The sequence below is a fragment of the Pelecanus crispus genome, chromosome 15, assembly GCF_030463565.1.
Source record: "Pelecanus crispus isolate bPelCri1 chromosome 15, bPelCri1.pri, whole genome shotgun sequence".
In the NCBI taxonomy this organism is placed as follows: domain Eukaryota; kingdom Metazoa; phylum Chordata; class Aves; order Pelecaniformes; family Pelecanidae; genus Pelecanus; species Pelecanus crispus.
In genome coordinates, this window is record NC_134657.1 from 1,528,620 (window position 1) to 1,545,911 (window position 17,292).

Genomic DNA, 17,292 nt, shown 5'->3' on the forward strand with positions numbered 1-17,292 from the left:
GGGGCGGGGCGGGGCGCTCCCCGGTGCCCGGTTCGGGGGCGGGGCGTCCGCGGGCGCGGGGCGGGGCGGGGCGCGCGCGGGCGCGGCCCCGAGGCTCGGCCATGGCGCTGCTGCCGCTGCCGCTGCTGCTGCCGGTGCTGCTGGCGCGGGCGGCCACGCCGCCGGGGCCGGGGCCGGGGCCGGGGCCGGGATCGGGATCGGGATCGGGATCGGGATCGGGATCGGGATCGGGATCGGTACCGGCACCGGCCGAGCCCCCGCTGCCGGCCCAGCCCCCGGACGCTCTGTTCGCCGCCGGCGCCGAGGCGTACACTCGGGGAGACTGGCCCGCCGTGGTGCTGCAGATGGAGCGGGCGCTGCGGGCCCGGGCGGCCGTGCGCTCCCGCTTGGTGCGGTGCCGCCTGCGCTGCGCCAACGCCACGGCCGGACCGGCGGAGGGGGCCGAGCCCCAGCCCGAACCGGTGCTCCGCGACCTGCTCTTCTTCCGAGGGCTGCTCCGCCGCGCCGCCTGCCTGCGGGGCTGCGGGCCCGCCGCGCCCTCCCGCTACCGCCTGGGCGAGGAGCTGGACCGCGAGTTCAGCAAGCGCAGCCCCTACAACTACCTCCAGGTCGCCTATTTCAAGGTGCGGGACCGGCGGCGGGACCGGAGGGGGCGGGGGGGGGGGGGGGTCCGGGGGCGGCGGGACCGGCAGCGACCACGGGAAGGGAAGGGGTGTCCCGGTGTCCCGGTGCGGGGGGGTCCGAGCCGAGGGGGAATGCCCGGAGGGATCCCGGCACGGGGGGGGGGGACAGGGGGGACGGGGGACCGAGAGGGGGGCGATCCCGGAGCGGGGGTGGCCCGGGACCCGGGAGGGGTCCGGCTGTCCGCTCCGCTGGGGTGGGGGGTGTGGGACGACGGCCCCGGGCCCTGCCAGTCCCTCCGCTGCCCCCCCCCAAGTGCCACGTCGGAGCTCGCCGGAGCCGCCCCCGTCACCGCCCTCCATCCCGGCTGCGGGACCCCCCGGCCACCGCCATGCCCCGGGGACCGGCGTCTCCTCCGCAGCCCACAGGGGGTCCGCGCCGTGGGGCGGGCGCTGTCTCACCCACCCCGTTCGGCCCAGATGAACCGGCCGGCGCAGGCGGCGGCGGCGGCACACACCTTCTTCATGGCCAACCCTGGGCACCAGGAGATGAGGCAGAACCTGGAGTACTACCAAGCCATGGCAGGCGTCCGCGAGGACGACTTCACTGACCTGGAGGCCAAACCCCACCTGGTGAGACCCCCACACACCTTGGGCAACCCCTCCCAAAACACCCATCCGCGGCTGGACCTGTGGAGGTCGCACCACGGCTGTTGGCTCGGCAAGCTCATGAGATGCCACCTTGGTGCTGTGAGGTCCATCCCGTGGGGACAAGGCACCCCGGGTGCTCCGTCACAGGGAGCGGGGCGTTGAGCCACCCCCATCATTTCTCATCCCCCCGCAGAGTGAGTTTCGGCTGGGCGTCCGGTTTTACACGGAGGAGCAGCCGGCCGCCGCCATCCTGCACCTGGAGAAGGCGCTGGAGGAGTATTTTGTGGCAGACACCGAGTGCCGCGCGCTCTGCGAGGGACCCTACGACTACGAGGGCTACAACTACCTGGAGTACAACGCGGACCTTTACCAGGCCATCACAGGTGGGAGCTGCGTGTGCTGCATCCCATCTCAAGAATTTGGGACAATCTTGGGGGGTGGTAATCCCCAAAGGGGTGCCCAAAGACCTTGGGGGTGCTGGGTCCCCACAGAGGACAAACCCCATCCTAGGTTTCGCTAGGAGGAGCATGGCCATTAAGTGGCACGAGGTGTTTACTTGCACTCAGCACTGGGGGTCATGTCCAGGAAGCCCCCAAATTCCAGAGGGATGTGGAGAAACAGGAGAGTGACCAGCGGAGGGTCACCAAGACACCAAGACCCTCCCAAGGGTGGGAGGCTGAGGATGGTCATTCCTTCCCCAGAGAGCAGCACTGCCCCAGTCACACAGAGGTCGGCAACCACCATCCTTGGGGGTTTCCACCACTGAAAAGCCATCAACAGCCCTGCTGCGAGCACGAGGTTGGAGTGGAGGCCCCCAGGGTCCTGTCCACCACCCCTTGGGCCACCATGTACAGTGACACACGGTTTTTCTCCACCAGATCACTACATGCAGGTGCTAAGCTGCAAGCAGGGCTGCGTTACGGAGCTGGCCTCCCAGCCTGGCCGGGAGAAGCCCTTGGAGGATTTCCTGCCCTCGCACTTCAACTACCTGCAGTTTGCCTACTACAACAGTAAGCAGCTCGTTGCCCCATCTTCTGTTGGCCGTCGGCGCTGGACATCGTGCTCTGCATGGACCATTCTTCACGGGCTGAAATCATAGGGTCACAGAATGGTTTGGGCTGGGAAGGGACCTTCAAAGATCACCTACTCCAACCCAAGATGCAGGGACACCTTGCACTAGATCAGGTTGCTCAGAGCCCCGTCCAACCTGACCTTGAACTTTTCCAGTCATAGGGTATCCACATCTTCTCTGGGCAACCTGTTCCAGTGTCTCACCACCCTCATCATAAAAAATTTCCTCCTTACGGCCAACCTAAACCTACCCTCTTTCAGTTTAAAACCATTGCCCCTTGTCCTGTAACTATAAGCCTTGGTAAAAAGTTGTCTCTGTCTTTCTTGTAAGCCCCCTTTATATATGGAAAGGCTGCAAGGTCTTCCCGGAGCCTTCTCTTCTCCAGGCTGAACAACCCCAACTCTCTCAGCCTGGCCTCATAGGAGAGGTGCTCCAGCCCTCGGATCATTTTTGTGGCCCAACTCTGCACCCGCTCTAACAGGTCCATGGCCTTCTTGTGCTGTGGACCCCAGAGCTGGATGCAGTACTCCAGGTGGGATCTCATGAGAGTGGAGTAGAAGGGGAGCATCACCTCCTCTGACCTGCTGGCCATGCTTCTTGTGATGCAGCCCAGGATATGACTGGCTTTCTGGGCTGCAAGCACACGTTGCCGGCTCATGGTCCATTTTTTGTCCACCAGTATCTCCAAGTCCTTCTCCACAGTGCTGCTCTAAACCCATCCATTCCCCAGCCTGTACTGATACTGGTACAGGACCTTCCACTTGACCGTGTTGATCTTCATGAGGTTCATGCAGCCCGCTCCTCCAGCCCGAAATGTGCCACAGGAGAGCTGGGTCTTCCTGCGCCTGGTTGCAAGAACCCTCCATGTCACTTTAGATGCTCAGTTCCCAGGCAGCTTTGCTTTCCAAGTGAAATAACAGCCTAGAGAAGCTTTTTTTTTTTTTCTTCTGCCAGCTATCCACCTCTTGCTCCAAACCACAGAGGCACCCCCCCCCAGAACAGTTCGTTACCACCCAGGCAAATACACATGATTTTTGTTTTATTTTTTATTCACCTCCTTAGAAAAATCTAAACTCTTTCTGTGCAAATTTCTCCAAAAGAAGGAAAAAAATCCTGAAGTCCAAGATTGAAAGGCTGCAATCCTTTGCATGAAAGTGGGTCAGGGTGCTTAAGTGGCTGAAAATTGCAGGTTAGCCTGGAAATGGTTGGGTCTTGCTGCCTGGAAATAGACTTCAAGATGTTTTACAAGTGAGAAAACTACACAAGCAGTGGCCCTGATTTCTGGTGAGATGGTTTCTGGAGGCAGGAGAGCACCTCAGACTCTTAATTTTGCCTTTGTGGCAGCAGTTGTCTTTGCTCCAGGGTATCTGCCCTACATGGGAGACCCTTTGGAGAACAACAAGGACTTTCTCTCTTGTTTCTCCTCCATATCTGTCTTTGCTCTCTGATGCTCGTGGATGTGCTGTAACAGCCCCATTTCTCTTTGCAGATGGGAATTACAAAAAAGCCATTGAATGCGCCAAAACCTATTTGCTCTTCTACCCAAACGACGAGGTGATGAACCAGAATTTGGCCTATTACACAGCCGTCCTGGGGGAAAAGCTGGCAGGACCCATCCAACCCCGAGAGGTGAGCGACTGGCTGGGATGAGACGTTGCAGGGATATCTTCCCTCTCTGGGGACCTTTGCAGAGGTTTTGGGGCCTGCTGTGGATGGATCTGCTCTGGTCCAGCCACCCTTCAGTGGCAAGGCGGACAGGAATGGATGGATGCAAGACCAAACAAGCTGGAAAATAGCTGAGAGACTGAAAAACGTCACTGACAAAGTATCTTTGGCCAAGTGAGGGCTTGATGGCTTGCACAAATGGACCAGTTCTTGTGGGAGAGGTCTGTGAGAGCCAGACGGACAGACTTCTGGAGACGATCTGAGCCCACCTCTGCTACAGCCTTCCACAACTGAAGTGAAATTGCTTAAAAAGGAGAGGATTTGGCTTCAAAATAGCTGGGTCTGGATGCTCGGGCGCTGCCTGGGTGGTGGTAGGCAGGGATAGAGGTCCCTGCCCCGTGTCAGGTGAAGCAGGGAAGGGAATCTGTTTCTCAAGAGCTTCCTGCAGGAGGGACATGCCTGTGCCTCTGTCTCCCCCGTCCTCTCCCCAGGGCTCATCTGCACGGGACAGGGAAGTTCATGCAGGATGGGGAAAGCCACTTGCTTCCCGGCTGCCAGAGGGACTGGGAAACCAGGGCTGCGGGTCTGGAGCAAGGACCGCGGGAATGATGTAAACCCAGCATCCTCCTGCCCTTCCTCGGGGTCTTTCCAGAGCCCTCGTGCCGTGCCCTCACCCCGTCCCTCTGCCCCTCGCTACAGGAGATCCAGGCGTACCGCCAGCGAAGCCTGATGGAGAAGGAGCTGCTCTTCTTCAGCTACGATGTCTTCGGCATCCCCTTTGTGGACCCGGTGAGTGGTGCTGGACCAGGCTGGACATGGTGGCTAGATGGGAAGAGGATGAGGGGTCTGCGTCCCAGCCAGATCCTCATCTAGCTCCTGTTGTTGTTCTTGCTGCAGGACACGTGGACTCCTGAAGAGGTGATACCAAAAAGGCTGCAAGAAAAACAAAAGTGAGTGCTCTCCCAAGCTGATGGCCAAGCCTACCCAACGGGGGCACCAAAGGGATGTACCGTACCCCTCTTCCTCCATGGGGTTTGGGCCAAAGGCCATGGCCATGGAGCTGCTGCCAGGGCAGTTATTTGGTGTTGGGGCTGGAAGAGGCTGATGGAGGGCAGAACTTTGCTTCCCACCGGCCCTTGGGGTGATGGGGATGGGTAGGTCATCCCAAGCAGCTCAGGGTGAGGGATGAGTTGAGATGACTCTCTCCAGCCTTGGGCTTTGTCACTGGCTGCTGGAGACAACTTGTCCCACCCTTGTCCTGGTGCCCCTCGTTCCCAACACGGGGACAGTTGGGCGGTGGAGCTGATGGCTGCCACGTGCCCAGGGTGGAGCGGGAGACGGCAGCGCGCATCTCAGAGGAGATCGGCAACCTCATGAAGGAGATCGAGACGCTGGTGGAGGAGAAGGCCAAGGAGTCTGCCGATATGAGCAAGTTCATCCGAGAAGGTGCGGGGGGCTGGGAGGGGAGGTGGGATGGGGACCTGCATGTCCCCTGCGGCCAGCTAACGGTCCCTCCACGTGGGTGGTGGCAGGACCACAGCTTCCCCCAGCACTGCACCCCAGGTGGCACCCATCCCTGTGTCCTCCTGATCCTGTTTGTGCCACAGGTGGCTCCTTGGTGTACGAAGGAGCCAGTGTCACCATGAACTCCAAGACCCTGAACGGCTCCCAGCGCGTCGTGGTGGACGGGGTCCTTTCTGCCGAGGAGTGCCGGGAGCTGCAGAGACTCACCAACGTGAGCGCAGGGACGGGAGGAGCGGGCAGGGATGGGGCAGGGGGTGCTGAAGGGTCCCGTCCTGCGGCTCAGAAGTCAGACCGGTAACGCCAGTTGGGTTTTGCAGGCCGCTGCCTCAGCCGGGGACGGCTATCGTGGGAAGACTTCTCCTCACACCCCCAGCGAGACCTTTTACGGCGTGACTGTCCTCAAGGCCCTCAAGGTTAGGGTGGCTGTGGGGAGGGGGGAGAAGCAGGCTGTGGAGATCAGGGAAGTGGGGTTTGAAGGCAGGCAGCTGCCCGTGCTTGCCCGACCTGCCTGGGGCTGAGCCTATGTCCTGTCCATCCCCCGCAGCTGGGCCAGGAGGGCAAGGTGCCCCTGCAGAGCGCCTACCTCTACTACAATGTGACGGAGAAGGTGCGGCACATGATGGAGTCCTACTTCCGCCTGGAGGTCCCGCTCCACTTCTCCTACTCCCACCTGGTGTGCCGCACAGCCATTGATGGTGAGCATGGCCTCGGAGGAGTACAAGCCGAGGAGAAGCAAGTCTTCTTCAGCCTCTTGTCCTGTCTGGGTCCCCTCCAACAGCTGGGGTGGTCAGGTCTTGGCCCTTTCCTTGGAGACCTCCTTGCTGCTCCCTAACCTGCTTCCTTTCCCAAAAAGAACGTGTGGAGAGCTTGTCCCTAAGCCGGGTTTGGGAAGATGAGCAGCTCTGCTGGTTGCCTCCAGTGGGGCAGGTGGCTTCTTGCCCTACGGGATTTCAGCACTTGGAGGCATTTGGGGTCGGGTGCTGGGAGAGGCTGTGTCTGGAGGGCCATAGAGATGCCACGGGACGAGTCAGCGGAGGCTTGCGCCACCGGAATGGCCTCTCATGGTCCACGCTCCAGCGAGTGGAAGGGCTTTAGGCTACAGGTGACTTTCTTGTCACCTCCGAGCACGTGGCGCTTGGGGACAGATCCTGGTCCTGCAGGGACAAAGGGGTCCTGACGTGCCAGGTCTTGCTCCACCCTAGAGAAGCAAGAAGGCCGGAGTGACAACAGCCACGAGGTGCACGTGGACAACTGCATCCTCAACGCAGAGGCCCTGGTGTGCGTGAAGGAACCTCCAGCCTACACCTTCCGGGACTACAGGTAGCAGTGGTGTCTGTCAGCCAGAGCTTCCCCACCTGAGGGCACCATAGCTTGGTGGCACCTGGGTTGGGAGGAGCAGTGTGGGAGGGCAACCCAACCTGGGCTCTCCTGCCTCTGGCTCTTGTCATGGTGTTGGGGGAGCTCCCAGTTGCTGGAGCTGTGGCCTGGGGTGATGGTCACCACCTCCACTTGTCCCCTGCTTCCTTTAGTGCCATCCTCTACCTCAACGGGGACTTTGAAGGAGGAGCTTTCTACTTCACCGAGCTGGATGCCAAGACCGAGACTGTAAGTAGCTCAGCTCCTTGAGGATCCACGTGCAGCACCGAACCCAGCTCCTGCCTGCCGGCCCCATCCCCTGTGCCACTGCAAGGGATGAACTTGGGTTGGGGGGGACCAACTCGCCCCCTCACCCACCGGGTGCATCCTCACCAGGGTCTCCCATCCGTTGCAGGCGGAGGTTCAGCCGCAGTGCGGCCGTGCCGTGGGCTTCTCCTCCGGCTCGGAGAATCCCCACGGGGTGAAAGCCGTGACCAAGGGCCAACGCTGCGCCATCGCCCTCTGGTTCACCCTGGACCCTCGGCACAGTGAGCGGGTAAGCTCCCTCCGCGGCAGCGGGTGGGTTTTTAGGGGGGACGATGGCCACACTTATCCCCGTGGGTCTGCACCACAGGAGCGCGTGCAGGCGGACGACCTGGTGAAGATGCTTTTCGGCACAGAAGAGGGGGATTTGCTGCGGGAGACGGAGCTGGAGCAGGAACCACCAGCTGCCATTGCGGTGGGCAAGGACGAGCTGTGACGTCCCATGGGGACCAGGACGTCCCTGCCAGGACCAGCAGCACCAGCGTTGCAGCTTCAGGCTGCTCAGCCCGGGGGCTGCCGGACGGGATCCCCCTCTGCCCCCGGCCGACGTGGGATGGGGAATTGGGGGATGCCCTGCACCACCCCTGCGGCGTCCAGCATCCCCCCTGCAGAGCTGACCTAGGGGTGTCACGGAGACTCTGGGGGGGGTTGACACGGGGGACAAGGGAGGGATGGTCTTTTAGGGGTGAGGACCCGGTGCCACGGTAGCAGACACGTGCCTTTCCGCTCGGCTGAACAGCGGCTATTTAAGTGCCTTCTGCAGAAAATGGGTGAATAAAGGTGGGTTTTTCTAAGCTGTTGCTTGCTGAGTGGGGGGCTGGAAGCTGCTGTCCCCCCGCTCCCCCTTGGCTGTTGTCCGGTGTTGGGACGCATCCTTCCCTCCTTGCAAACATTTACCCGAGGGTTTTGCAGCGATGCAACCCCAGGAAGGCATTTTTTGGAGACAAGGGGGACTTTTGAGGGGCAAGCAGATCCCGTGGGTGCTGCAACCCCTACGTAAGCCCCGCAGCATCCCCTGGACCCCGCTCCTGCAGCGTGGGAAGGGACCCACGATTTTGGGGAGGAGGGAACCGTCCTCGAACAAGAAGGACATTGAGCACCATGGCACCCCCGGAACAGGGCATCAAATTGTTCCCGTGGGTGTCCGGCCACGGCCATTACCATAACCATCCAGGGAATGTGAGTAAATAAATCCTGCCCCACGCCACTGGAGCCGGGCACCCCCATAATATTTGGAGAGGGCGTAGGGCAGGTCCTGTGTGGCCTTGGGGTGGGAGAGGGGGGTTCTGGGGACGGTTTCTCCAGGATGACCGGATGGTCCCGCGGGTGGTTGCCCACCGTCCCGGTGTCCGACCCCGGCGGGCCGAGCGCGTGAGCAGACTGCTGATGAGGCCAGGGCGGTTAACGATTGCCAGGTCCTGGGGCTGCCACTTGCTTGGTGTCACCGGGGCGGTGGCACGCGTCCCCCCTGCACCCCCCGTGTCCCCCTCCTGCGGGGGGGACGCCGCCGTCAATGCCGGCTCTTGTTGGTGCCGCGGTGGCGTGCCCGGATCCCCCCCGCGGAGAGGCGAGGGTCAGGCCTGGCGGCGTGGGGGGCATGACCCCCTTCCCCGCTCCCGTGCCGAATTCCTGGAGCCACCCCCGGGGCCTCTGCGGCTGGAGGGGGGTCCTGGCCCCGGCAGAGTGCAAGGGGTCATGGATGGGGGGGCCCACCTGCCCTAGCCCCCCTCCCTGCCTGCCTTGGGGACCCCCATTTTCCCATCTCCCTCCACTGTTGCTGGGGGGGGTCCCCATCTCTGTCAAGACCCAAATCTCCCCCCTAGGACCCAAATCTCCACTCATGCCCCAAATCTCCCCCCCAAGCCCCAATTCTTCCCCTCCAGGACTCAGATCTCTCCCCCAGCCCCAATTCACCCCCCCTCAGACACAAATCTTTCCCTCCAGACTCAGATCCCCTCTCCCCGACCCCAAATCTTTCCCTCCACTAGACCCAAATCTCCCCCCCGGCCCCAAATCTGACCCCCTAGCCCAAATCTTTCCCCTCCCTGGCCCCAAGTCCCACCCCCGGGCCCCAAATCTGCCCCCCAGTACCCAAATCTCCCCCGGACCCAAATCTCCACCCCACCCCAACACAAATCTCCCCCCTAAGACCCAATTCTTCCCCTCCAGGACTCAAATCTACCCCCTGGCCCCAAATCCCCCCCCTAGACCCAAATCCCCTCTCCCCCAGGACCCCAATCTCCCCCTTCCAGGCCCCATATTTCCCCCCCCCGACCCAAATCTCCCCCCCACCAGACCCTAATCTGCCCCCCAGTACCCAAATCCCCCCCAGTACCCAAATCTTCCCCCCCCCAACCCAAATCTCCCCCCCAACCCAAATCTCCCCCCCAAGTCCCCAGATCTTCCCTCCTCCCCCGGACCCTTCCTTCCCACGGACCCAAATCTCCCCCCCACCATCTCCCCCCCCAGGACCCCAATCTCCCCCCCTCGGACCCCAGTCCCCCCCAGTACCCAAATCCCCCCAAGACCCCAATCCCCCCAACCCAAATCTCCCCCCCCAGGACCCCAATCTCCCCTCCTCGGACCCCAATCCCCCCCCAGCACCCAAATCCCCCCGGGACCCCCAATCCCCCCAATCCAAATCTCCCCCAAAGGCCCCAAATCTCCCCCCCCCCTCAGACCCCAATCCCCCCCCAGCACCCAAATCCCCCCAAGACCCCAATGCCCACGACCCAAATCTCCCCCAAAGGCCCCAAATCTCCCCCCCTCGGACCCCAGTCCCCCCCCCCCCAGTACCCAAATCCCCCCGGGACCCCAATCCCCCCAACCCAAATCTCCCCCAAAGGCCCCAAATCTCCCCCCCCAGGACCCCAACCCCCACCCCCCGATGCCCCCACAGCCCCCCCCTCCCTCCCCCCCCTCCCATTTCCCTCCTCCCAGCCCCCCCATCTCGGCGGGGCGTGGCGGGGCGTGGCCGGGCGTGGCGGGGCGTGGCCCCGGCGGGGTTGGCGCGGCGCGGGCCGGCGGGAGGCGGCGGCGATGGGCGGCGGGGCGCGGGAGCTGGCCGGGTACCTGGCGGCGCTGGGCGGGTGGGTGGCGGCGCTGGCGGCGGCCGCGCTGCCGCAGTGGAGGCAGAGCTCGTACGCCGGGGACGCCATCATCACGGCCGTGGGGCTCCACGAGGGGCTGTGGATGAGCTGCGCCGCGCAGAGCACCGGGCAGGTCCAGTGCCGCCTGCACGACTCGCTGCTCTCCCTCGACGGTGGGTACGGGGGCCGGGGCCCCGCGGGGACGCGCCCCGCTGCCTTCCGTGGGAGAGACCCCCGCTCCGGGGCTCTGAGCTCCCCGGTGCGTCTGAGCTGCCCTGGCGCCCTGCAGGTCTGAGCCCCTCTGCGGGCTTGACCCCCCCCGGATATGGGCCTGAGCCCCTCTGCGGGCTTGACCCCCCCCCCCCATATGGGTCTGAGCCCCTCTGCGGGCTTGACCCCCCCCCCATATGGGTCTGAGCCCCTCTGCGGGCTTGACCCCCCCCGATACGGGCCTGAGCCCCTCTGCGGGCTTGACCCCCCCCGATATGGGCCTGAGCCCCTCTGCGGGCTTGACCCCCCCGATATGGGCCTGAGCCCCTCGGCAGGCTTGACCCCCCCCATATGGGTCTGAGCCCCTCGGCGGGCTTGACTCCCCCTGATATGGGTCTGAGCCCCTCTGTGGGCTTGACAACCCCCCCCCATATGGGTCTGAGCCCCTCTTATGGGTTTGACCCCCCCCGATATGGGTCTGAGCCCCTCGGCAGGCTTGACCCCCCCCATATGGGTCTGAGCCCCTCTGTGGGCTTGACACCCCCCTCCCATATGGGTCTGAGCCCCTCTTATGGGTTTGACCCCCCCCGACATGGGTCTGAGCCGCTCCGTGGGTTTGCCCCCCTCCCTGATACGGCTCTGAACCCCTCTGTGGGTTGGGGTCAGCCTCCCGTGGGTCTCAGCCCGTCTGGGTTTGACCGCCCCCCCCCCCAACAGGTCTGTACCCTCTCGGTGCCTGGGTGCCCCCGTGGGGCTGAGCTCCCCTGGCCCCTCCCGTGGGCTGAGGCCTCGGCAGGTCTGAGGGCCCCCAGCCATGGGTCTGAGCCCCTCTAATGCGCCTGAGCCCCCCCGCAAAAGGGTTTGAGCCCCCTTTACCCCTCCACTGATCTGAGCCACAACGTGGGCTCACGCCTCCCCCCTCCACCCCGTGGGTCTGAGCCCCTCCTGGTCCCCAACCCCCCACCCCACTTGTCCCCGTGGGTCTGAGCCCCTTTGCCTGTCTGAGACCCCCCCAGGCCCCTGTGGGTTTGAGCTCCAGGGTGGGCTTCACATTTGGGGACTGACAGTGCCCCATGGGGACATCACAGCCACCGGGGCTGTGCGTCACCCTTGTGGCATTTGGGAACCGTGCTGCCGCTGTGGGGAAGGTGTTTCCCAGCCCAGGAAATCATGGCGAGGATGAGTGTGGCAGGGAGCGAGGTCAGGGAAGGCACTGGGAGCGGTGCCCTGAGTTGAGGTCTCCCCACCAGCCCTGTGCGGAAGGGGTGACACAGGAGCCACGCAGTGAGGACGGGGTTAAGGACAGGTTCATCCCCAGCATGGGACGAGGTGACCTTGCTTTCGGAGAGACCGGCTGTGGCCGAGAGACCGGCTGTGGCTGAAAGCAAGCGGCTTTTCTTCCCCCCCCCCACTCCCTTGCAGTTCACATCCAGACCTCCCGGGCTCTCATGGTGATTTCACTCCTCCTGGGCTTCTTCGGCATCATTGTGAGCGTGGTGGGCATGAAATGCACCAAAGTTGGCGAAGAGGATCCCGTTACCAAGAGCCGCATCGCTGTTGCCGGTGGTGTCCTCTTCATCCTCTCTGGTAAGGCAACTCCAGCCCTTGCGCCTCTGCGATGTAGACGACCTCAAACAGCTTTTACAAGCTGTTTGGTGGAAGAAAGGGTGAGGAGCTGGTGTGCTGATAGGCTCGGGGTTGCTGATGTTCAACGTTTGACATCCAGGTCTGTGCACATTGGCCGCTGTGTCCTTGTACGCGACACGGGTGACCTACGAGTTCTTCAGAGAGAGCACCGTCCCCATCAATGCCAGGTAAGAGCCCAGCTCGGGGGACGCTCTATCTGAATCCCAGCTTCTCCCTGCGCTTCCCAAAGGACCTTCCCTTGCCGGTTTTGGCAACGCGCGGGGTCGTAGGCAGATGTGCCACGCGGGGCAGGACCTACGCCACCCTGTCGGCTGCCATGTTGCAGATCTCCCCGATGCTAAAGCTTTAGTCGGTCCACCGCCGACTTTGCACTGGGACAGAGTAAGAGTGCTCGTGTGGAGTTTCAGCCCAAGGGAGGATTAAAGCACGGGGAAACCTAGCAGCCGGAGCCGGCCAACGTGACAGACGGGGATGGCCAGCGAGAAAAAGAACCAACATCTGGTTCAGGGTCACCCGTAGCCTCAGCATCCTTGCGTCCATGAGGTCGTCATCTCAATTTGCACCTCTGTCTTTTCTGCCCCCCTCCCTGATGCTCCCCTTTCTCTCTCGCCGCAGATACGAATTCGGCTCGGCTCTCTTCATCGGCTGGGGGGCCGCCAGCCTCACCGTGCTGGGGGGCTCCCTCCTGTGCTGCTCCTGCCCCGCCAAGGAGCGGCGAGGACAGCAGTACTACCGGCAGTCGCAGCCTTCCACAGCTCGGGAGTACGTCTGATCCTTAACCTTGCCCTCCTGCCGCCCAGCGCCTCCCTCCCCTCCCAAAAACAGGCAAGACCCCCGCGCTCCCACCCTGCCTGGTCCCTGGATGCCCCATGAGTCCCTTTCTCCTCATCTTCCAGGTTGCAGCGTCGTTTGCAGCGCCATCCTCTAAAATAGGGGCTTTGGGGGGTTATAGCTCCCGTATCCATCCTCGTCAGGCTCCTCCCGGCCGGGTGCGTTGGCTTCCCTGGGGTGGCCGGGACCGTGGGTGGCTGGACCGCGTCCGTCCGTCACGTGGATGCCACGGGGCGACGGCAGCAGCAGGGCGATGCCGGTCCCGCGGGGGCACGACGCCGGTCCTGCGGGGGTGCGCCGCACAGAAGCGCTTTGTGCTGCGATCCCCCCCCACCCCCGCATCCTGCGGCCCTTTTTTTTCGGGAGCAAGCCAGGAGCGAAGCCGGCACTTGGTTTTCCCGGGATGGAGCTGCTGCCCACCTCCATCAGAGCCAGCCCAGCCTGGGGTTTGAGCGTTCCTGCGCCCTGCTTTTGGCAGAGGGAGGCTTCCAGGGTGCAAGCAGTCCCCCGGCTTGTTGCTACCCAAAAGCAACATTTTTTTTATACTATTATTTATTCTTGATTTGCGCAGATGAGGAATTAGAAACCACCCGTTTGCTGGTGCTCCAGCTGAGCTCTGCCAGCTAAAATCTGCTCTGGGCTTATTTCTCACCAGGCACAAGTATGTGGCCGTGTTAAGCAGAAGAATAAATGGCATTGGGCAAATTAAAGCAGGCAAAAAGGGGGCTTTGAACACAAAGCAGTGGTTTGTTTTTATTTTTGGCGCCCAGCACGGCTATTTCAGGTAGCAGATGGACAGACCTGTGAATTCTGATGCCTCCCCGCTGTGTCCAAATCCCTCTTCCCCCGACAGGATCCCCTGGAGCGGGCGGTGAAGTCTTCAAACGCCGGCGTGCTAATTGCCTCCACCTCCTTGTACCTCGTCTGGACTGCTACTAACTGCTCTGCAAACGCCGCAGCTCCAATTTCAGCCGTGAATCCCCCCAACCCCCTGTACCTCCATCCGTCCATCCATGTCGCATGTGCTATGCCAGCTAACCTGTGGGAAAGAACAGTGGAAATGATCCAGAGAGCTTGATTATGTATTTTTTATTATTATTTTTTAATTGCAATTAGCTGAAGTAGCTGATTTTTAAAATTTCATTTTCCTCTTTTATATTTCATTTTCCTCTATTTTATTTTATGCTCACGCGCTGCTTTGGGCCCTGGTCCGCGCTGGAGGGGAAGCGATGTGATTTCAGCCCTGGGGGGGGTGATTTCTCTCACACGGGACTAACAGCCCTCTTTCTCTTTTAAATTGCAGACCCCCTGTAAAAATGTCTTCTTCACCCATCAGGGGAGAGCAGTGCTTATAGGCTGTCGTCACCCATCAGGTGCTTGGTTGGCTGAACCCAGCTGACGGGGTTCAACTCCAAAAATACACACCAAAAGCTACTGCAGTGAGGATTGAAAAGGAAACTCGCGCTTTCAAAAAAAAAAGAAAAAAAGACCAAAAACCAAACCAAAACAAACAATCAAAAAAGCGTTTTTATATCAAGAGCACGGCGTTGTGTAGAAGAATGTTTTTATTCTTTTAATATAAAATTGCATTAACTTTTCTATGGGCTGCGTGGCCGTGGGAATGGGACCGGCTGGGATTTTTAAATGCATTTTTTTGCTGATTGTTTGTACTAAAAATTGTGACTCAGTGGTATTAAAGTATTTCCCATCAGGGGCATCTTGCTAAAATCGTCTCTTTGTTCTCCCCCCTTCCAAATCCGGGCCAGTCCTGTGCAAGGGACTCCTTTGCTGGGTCGAAGCAGCTTCTGCAGCATGGCCCAGGCAGGAGATTCTCCCCCATGCTGAACGTTTTTTGCCCTCCAGGGCAGGTGCTAGCCAAATATCTCAAGTCTTTTGCCATGTGTCGCTCTCGAAGGAGGGGATGTGGCCTTAAAAATTGCTTAATTTAAGGCTAAACCCATGGAAAAGCCCCAATGTCCATGCAGCAGGATTGCACCCAGCACTTGGTGCTTGCAGCCACCGCTTGGTCCCTCTGCAGGGCCCTTCCCGAGGCCACCAGCAGCCTCCTCCTGTTGCCCCTCTGTGCACCCTCGGAGCTGGGCTCTCCCTTATTTTCTCCCAATTTCCATGAATTCAGGGCTGGCTTGTGCCCAATTAGGCACTTTGCTAATTTAAGCTGATTTTTGCTTGCCCTGCGGAGGGGCAGGACCCCCCGCCCCGTGATGCTGTGCCTGGTTTTCCCTGCGGGATGATGCTTTCCAGCCAGGTTCTTGCACGGGCAGTGTCTTATCTCAGCATCCTCATCCTGCCCGTGGCACCTGGTCCGCAAATACACCCCATCCCATCTCCAAACGCAAGGATTTGGGGTCCTTGGTGGCTCCCGTGACATCTCCGCGGGTCACCCGAGGGCTTCCTGGGGATGGACACCCGGGCTGGAAGCGCATCAAAGTGGGGGGTGGGAAAATAGCTGAGCAGTGACAACGTGGTCGGGGGTATAAAGGCCCCCGCTGTCCTCCAGACAATCCCTCGCATCTCTTGCACAGGGCAAAGCGGGATAAAATATGGGAACGGGATGCTGGGCTTGCTGCGATGCGTGGGATCTGCCTCCGTCCACATCGCATCTGAGCTAAACCATGTTTTTTTCCTCCCCAGCACACTTATTTTATTTAATAAAACTGGTGTGAGGAACAATATTTAGGTTTCTGGTCATACCTCTTGCTTGTATCCAAAACCCTGTGAACTAATATTCATTTTTAAATAGACAGAAATGAGGGAAAAGCAAAAATGCCCCCCCAGATGCCAAGATCACAGCAAATCTCACCAAATTGACATTGCACTGAAATTCCATGTAAATAATAGAGTAGGGGAAAAAAAATCACCTTTTTTCTTAAAAAAAAATTAAAATAATTTAAAAATCCATTCCAGTGCCCTTTGTTATATTTAGCATGAAGATGTTTCTGCAGCAGTGCTGTCCTTGGCCGGGGCCCCACAGCCGGTCCGCACACAGAGGGGCTTTTCTCATGCCTCTGAGCTGTGACTGGTTTTATTCAATGGTGGTTTTATTCATTTTTATTCATTTTTATTTGTTGGCCTATCCCACAGGCACCTACAGAGTCCTCTCCACCTCTATGAGATGGTCCCATCAAAGCAAATATCTTTATCTCTTTTTTTTTTTTCTTCCAGCCATGCAGGTTTGTGCTGCACAACATGTGCCAAAACACAAAGATTTGGGTCTCCTGTCAGCACCATTTTTTTAATACATGGGTTTTACAAATGTAGTGGGACACAAGATCTGATTTTCACCTTCATTAACCAGGGAAATGATCTTCATATTCAACTACTGACAGATCTGCCTCTCTGCCTGCATCTTTTCAACCCCCCAAGAGGTTTCAACTGAGAGTCAACAAGGCAGATTAGTTTGATGTATAAACTGACTTTTTACATGCGCAGAAAATTTAAAAAAAAAAAAAAAAAAACATTTTATAGGTGTCACCAAGGCATGCAGCTGCAGTTTTGTATTGTTGGGATCACACCAGAATTTCATGTCATGGATGCCCAAGTACCATAAACTCCTGAGCTGTAAATGTTAGAAAATGAAGATACACAAAACCATCTGGATGTTTTCAGTACTAATGCCCAAGCGTTGGACCTGCCATGTGCTGAAATCCCAGGAAAACAGGATAACCCAAAATAAAGCCACAGCAGTTGCACACATCAAGCACCTGGGTGCCTCCGCGGGGCTGAAGCTCGAGGATTTGCCAAGACCCCGGTGCGTTGCCAAAATCCCCACAGTTCAGCGCTGCAGAGGATTATCTAGAGGAAAAAAACCCAACCCAAAACAAACCTAAAAAACCCAAGTGCATCTCTTAAATATAACCTGTGAAATGGAAATACGGATGTGTTTTCCATGGGTCTAGGAGCGAGGGTGTAGCGCTGACTGAGCGCCATGGGGCACAGCTGATCCCAGGGATGCTCAGAGGGTGCTGCATCACGATGCTCTGGGAGAAAGCGAGAGCAAAAGCGATCTTTTTCCAAAGAGTAGGGGATCAGGGGACAAACCTGCAGATGTTAGGGCAGCTCCAAGCGCCAGGCAGCTGGGGGTACCGCTATCCAGGGTCACAAAGCCCTCCTCGGAGGCTGACCAGGCATGTTATCTGAGCCATAACCACTGCAGTGGTCATCACTTGTTTTCCACTTAATAAAAAAAAAAAAAAAAAAAAGTGTCTTAATTATTGGCTGCATGCCTGGCCAAAGGGTTTTAATTATCCTCCTTGCATTTTAGCTTCTTTCTCCAGCCACCTCC

At 59.6% G+C, this 17,292-nt stretch overlaps 2 protein-coding genes across 2 annotated transcripts; both read left to right on the forward strand.

Annotated features, from left to right (window-relative positions):
- The first annotated feature begins 101 nt into the window (after positions 1–101).
- P3H1 (prolyl 3-hydroxylase 1) lies at positions 102–7,648 on the forward strand. Its single transcript, XM_075721651.1, has 15 exons — positions 102–623; positions 1,101–1,253; positions 1,465–1,654; positions 2,150–2,281; positions 3,833–3,972; positions 4,708–4,797; positions 4,906–4,958; positions 5,333–5,454; positions 5,616–5,743; positions 5,850–5,945; positions 6,077–6,227; positions 6,735–6,852; positions 7,062–7,137; positions 7,304–7,444; positions 7,523–7,648. Exons 1-15 carry the CDS (start codon positions 102–104, stop codon positions 7,646–7,648), a joined length of 2,238 nt encoding a protein of 745 aa, XP_075577766.1.
- A 2,603-nt stretch (positions 7,649–10,251) lies between these two features.
- Positions 10,252–14,344, forward strand: CLDN19 (claudin 19). The gene is made up of 5 exons (XM_075721670.1): positions 10,252–10,474; positions 11,934–12,098; positions 12,238–12,325; positions 12,774–12,920; positions 14,293–14,344. The coding sequence occupies exons 1-5, from the start codon at positions 10,252–10,254 to the stop codon at positions 14,342–14,344; spliced, it is 675 nt and encodes a 224-aa protein (XP_075577785.1).
- Positions 14,345–17,292: the final 2,948 nt, after the last annotated feature.